The 4,237-nt window shown below is 34.8% G+C and overlaps 1 protein-coding gene across 3 annotated transcripts in view; it reads left to right on the forward strand.

Moving 5' to 3' along the window:
* Positions 1-4,237, forward strand: part of LOC108690401 (serine-rich adhesin for platelets) — a 74,620-nt gene that overhangs the window by 55,365 nt on the left and 15,018 nt on the right. For all 3 annotated transcript variants that reach the window (XM_018197665.1, XM_018197666.1, XM_018197663.1), the window contains one exon: positions 2,458-2,761. In XM_018197665.1, the coding sequence (XP_018053154.1) occupies positions 2,458-2,761 (304 nt within the window). The remainder of the gene's footprint in view (positions 1-2,457; positions 2,762-4,237) is intronic.

Consider the following 4,237-nt stretch of genomic DNA (forward strand, 5'->3'; position numbering starts at 1 on the left):
CTAATTATTAACTTGAAAGAAAAGAAGAAAGTAACACTATCAAATTCAATCCTGTTGACTAAAGGTAGTTAAGCGCTCAATGACTTTACACACTTGCATGTCAACTTTATGCACAATTCTAGCGTTCTAGGGTTAAAACTCAAAGTTTCAAAACAAACGAGACAGTAGTTAAGTTTTAAATTAACAGGTAATATTGCGAACGATGCTATTAAAAAATTACTTCTTTTATGAGAAAGAAATATATCAAATTTTTTTACTTGTTAAGAATAGATTTTTTTGAGATGATAAAATATTTAAAAACTCAGAAATTAATAATTTCTTGCTATTAGCATAATATTAGTGCAACGACATAAGATTTTTGTTGATTCTTTTTTATTGGGAGATTTTTATGCTTAAAGGACTTTCTTTAATTACCAAAAGGAGAAAACAATTGCAATTTAATAGATGCATATACAATGCTGGCTGCAAATCCAGCAGGATTGTGCATAGAATTTATTTACATGTTGCAGTGGAATAGGGAACAATGCAATGCGTAGTAATCGAAGGGATGACCCTTTTATCATGTTCGTAGCTAGAACCCGTTCTATCCGCGACACGTCCCAATTTCGTTGTACGCCTATTACCCATTGTTTATACGAGGAGAATTGAAAGCACGTCTCTACTCGCTTCGTACGCTAATCCCGCCTAGCTCATCTATTGTGTTGTACTTCTCAGTACTCCGTCGAACACCTCGCGAAAATTGGATGTACAGACAAAATTTGTGTTTAACCTTCTGTCTCTATTCCGTGAAACTTAATTCGCACAGAAAACTCCGTCGTTCCTCAGAAACACTAAAACAAGACTTTCAATATATAAATAAAATGATATTATGTTTCTTTTTTACATTGCCTGACATTATTTAAATATTTAAATAAATAGATTATTTGAAATTCTGATTTAAAAATTGTTGTGATGAAAAAGTTTGGGGAAATTTAGAATCTGGATTAAAAATTATTTTAATAAGAAGTAAATACGTTTTTAGAAAATAATTAAGATAAAATGATAAAATTTTTATTTAATTTATAGAATTTATTGTTAAATATAAATATTGACTTTATTGAACTGTCGTTATTTACTGTTTTATATGTATATGATATTCATATGTGTATTCTTTTTATACGGATCTCACTTTTATACGGAAAATATAAATTTTCAATTCCAATCACTTTTTGCGGAGATTGTACCTGATTCAACTTTAACAAACAAACATTGGGCTTGATGTAAAAGACGGTATCCGTATTCAATTGCGGATGTCCACATATCCATCACAATCGCCCTGCAATTCCGTATGCGAAAGGTGTGCGTAAAACACTGCTGCGCGGAGCGCCACCCGAATGTGCAACGAATTGCAACGTTGCAATTCGAAAATGTAATCGCGATGGCAAGCCTGGTGCGATATTCCAAGATTCGGAAGTTCATTGAAACTGACAAGCCATCGGCAAGCAAAGGCGCGGAACAGTACGCGGCACGATAATTACGTTATCCATTCAGCGCTCTTAGTTAATGTTGTCGCTTCGCTTTTCCGGCGCTGTATCCCGGTTGTCATATCTCCGCTGAAACTCACGTTAAGTCAGAGGTAACGTATTTTGCCGTAAGCGAGACACGCAGGCGGACATGGCGATATTCGCGTTACTACCTCTTGTTTCCGGTCTCTTCTGCTGGTCGATATGATCAGTCCGCTTTCGCATCGCGTTTTCGTCAACTGTGAACATGTAGATGACATAAAGGAAAGACAACCCTCTTCCTGAGATTACATAAATGCATATCCCTATGCACCGCGACAGGTCCTCACCGCTTGTCGCTCGTCTCATCCTTTATTTGTAATAGTGTTCCTTCATCATTACGATATTTCCTTATTATTAAAGCTCAAGACTAACTTTTCCTATAAAATGCAAAATAACTTCATGAAAAAAAAATTCTAAAATATATTTATTAAAGGTACTTAAATCTTATTTTTTAAGATGATTCTAACATTATAAATCGATTAATCAATGTACGCTTGTTATGACAGCCAATCAGAAATGTCAAGAGTATCACTCGCAAGAAGCTTGCAATTGACTTGCGATCAATGTTGAATCAGTTTTATCGTTAATCATTTATCATTAATTACGAAGTGCATACTGATTGCAAGAAAAGAAAAATAATTGCAATTATTATTTATGATTTAATTATAATTTAGTCATTTTCAATTTCAACTATATATGTTTTGGTAAAACTATAAATTATTATTACTGCATTATAGCAATAATAAAAATGTACTCTAATAATCGTTTTTTTTCTACTATGTAATTATGGTCACAAATACCAAATACTTTTTTCTCAATGCAGAAAATTCGTCACAATTGTAAATTAAATTCTATAATTTCATCAAGAGATTAAAAATGGAAATTACATCGACAAAAATTTTTGAATTTTTAGGTAACCGTGCGGCTCCACCACCGCCGGTTCAAACGCCACGTGAGGAATCAGTGGCGAAGAAGAAGGAAGAGGAGGACGATGAAGATGAAGAGACAAGCAGCTCTTCCGAGGAAACGGAGTCCGACACAGAGGAAGAGTCGGAAACAGAGGGCCATCCGTCCAAGACTACTTCAACTACGACTTCCGCTGCTTCTCAAGATCGTCAGAGAAGTGAATCCGCCATGGCGCGCACTGACATTGGACCTCTTCTTGCTCGCAGCGCTGAAGCTAGGAGAGGAAGTAAGGAAGATTCGCCTTCCACCAGGCAAGTATCTCTCATTTCTAAGAACGGTTCCATACGATAAGTGAGAAATTTAATCCTCAACTAATATAATTATAAAAAAGAAAGTGTTAACTTTGATCTCGAAAAAGATATCTTGGAAATTTTTGGCTGTTTTATCTACATAATTGTAAATAAAAAGCTACGTTTTAAATTACGTTTTAATGTATGTAAGAAATAATATTTATTTATATTGTAATTGTGATATCATATCACAGAAATTTATTCATAGCAATTGACAATTAATGCCTTTTCAAATCTTTATTCGTTCGTGTTATCAAATATATATGAAATATATCAAATATATATGCACACTATATAATAATACAATAAAGATTATTAAAAAGAATTGATAGTTGAGATTTGATAGTTGAAATTAATAAGTGAGATTATCCTTAATAAAAGGATATTAGGAAAATATAAAAAAATTTTCTGCAGAAGTTTATTTATCATAATGCAAAACAAATATAAAATTAAATATATTTACTTATTCAATATCTTAATTTTTTCCTTTTTTCATTTGAAATTGAAAAGATTAGTTGCAATTCTGTCTTTTTTTTTACTCTTCTTTGATACATAGTTCTAAAGCTATTATATCAATCTATTCTCTCTCTCTCTCTCTCTCTCTCTCTCTCTCTCTCTCTCCTCCCCCTCGGCACTCAAAAATCCGATGTTGCTAATTTGTACGTTCGCAGAAACTATCACGGAGTTTCCGTGTGTTAGCGCGTGTTTATTTGCGCTCGTTGAGAACGGCAACATCGCGCACACGCATCCCAACGTTCTCTTCCGTCGCTTTCGAGAGCATACGAATACACTCACTCGCGCTGAATTTCAAAGTAAGCTTACCCCACCCTTTCTCTCAACAGTCGCAATCTCCTAACCCGAAACTGTGGCCTAAGGAAACGAGAGGCGGTTGAGAGAACAGAGAGAGAGAGAGAGAGAGAGAGAGAGAGAGAGAGAGAGAGAAAGACCAGGCAAAGCCGTAAGTGCTTTCCCTGGCCTGACCCGACGACTCCCTCCGGCTTTTGTAAAAGAATCACGTGGCTCGTTCCCCATTGCGCCCGCTGCTATCAGAAACTTTCCACGTAGCGTTGCGGAAACTGATTAGCCGCTCAGTCTGGCGATGAATTGTAATACATTAGGACGCGTAAATTTGATCGTGAGCACGCATTTGCCCTCGAGAAGCGCGTGATAGAACGGTACATCCATTTTCCATCTAAGAAATCAGTTAACCTTTATTTTTTTTAATTGATTGTTCAATTAAAATGTCATTTAGCATACTTTGCTCAAATTTATTCTAGCTAAAAATTGAGAGACTTCTGTTCTATAATTTAGTTTACGTTAGACGATTAACTGTCATCATTATTTCTGCAGATTATATAAAATTATAAAGTGACGTCGTGTATTCATCGTTTATTTCTTATGTAACTGAAAATCAAATTAACTAGATGAATTAATTCG

This window comes from Atta colombica, unplaced genomic scaffold (genome assembly GCF_001594045.1).
Source record: "Atta colombica isolate Treedump-2 unplaced genomic scaffold, Acol1.0 scaffold32, whole genome shotgun sequence".
Lineage (NCBI taxonomy): Eukaryota > Metazoa > Arthropoda > Insecta > Hymenoptera > Formicidae > Atta > Atta colombica.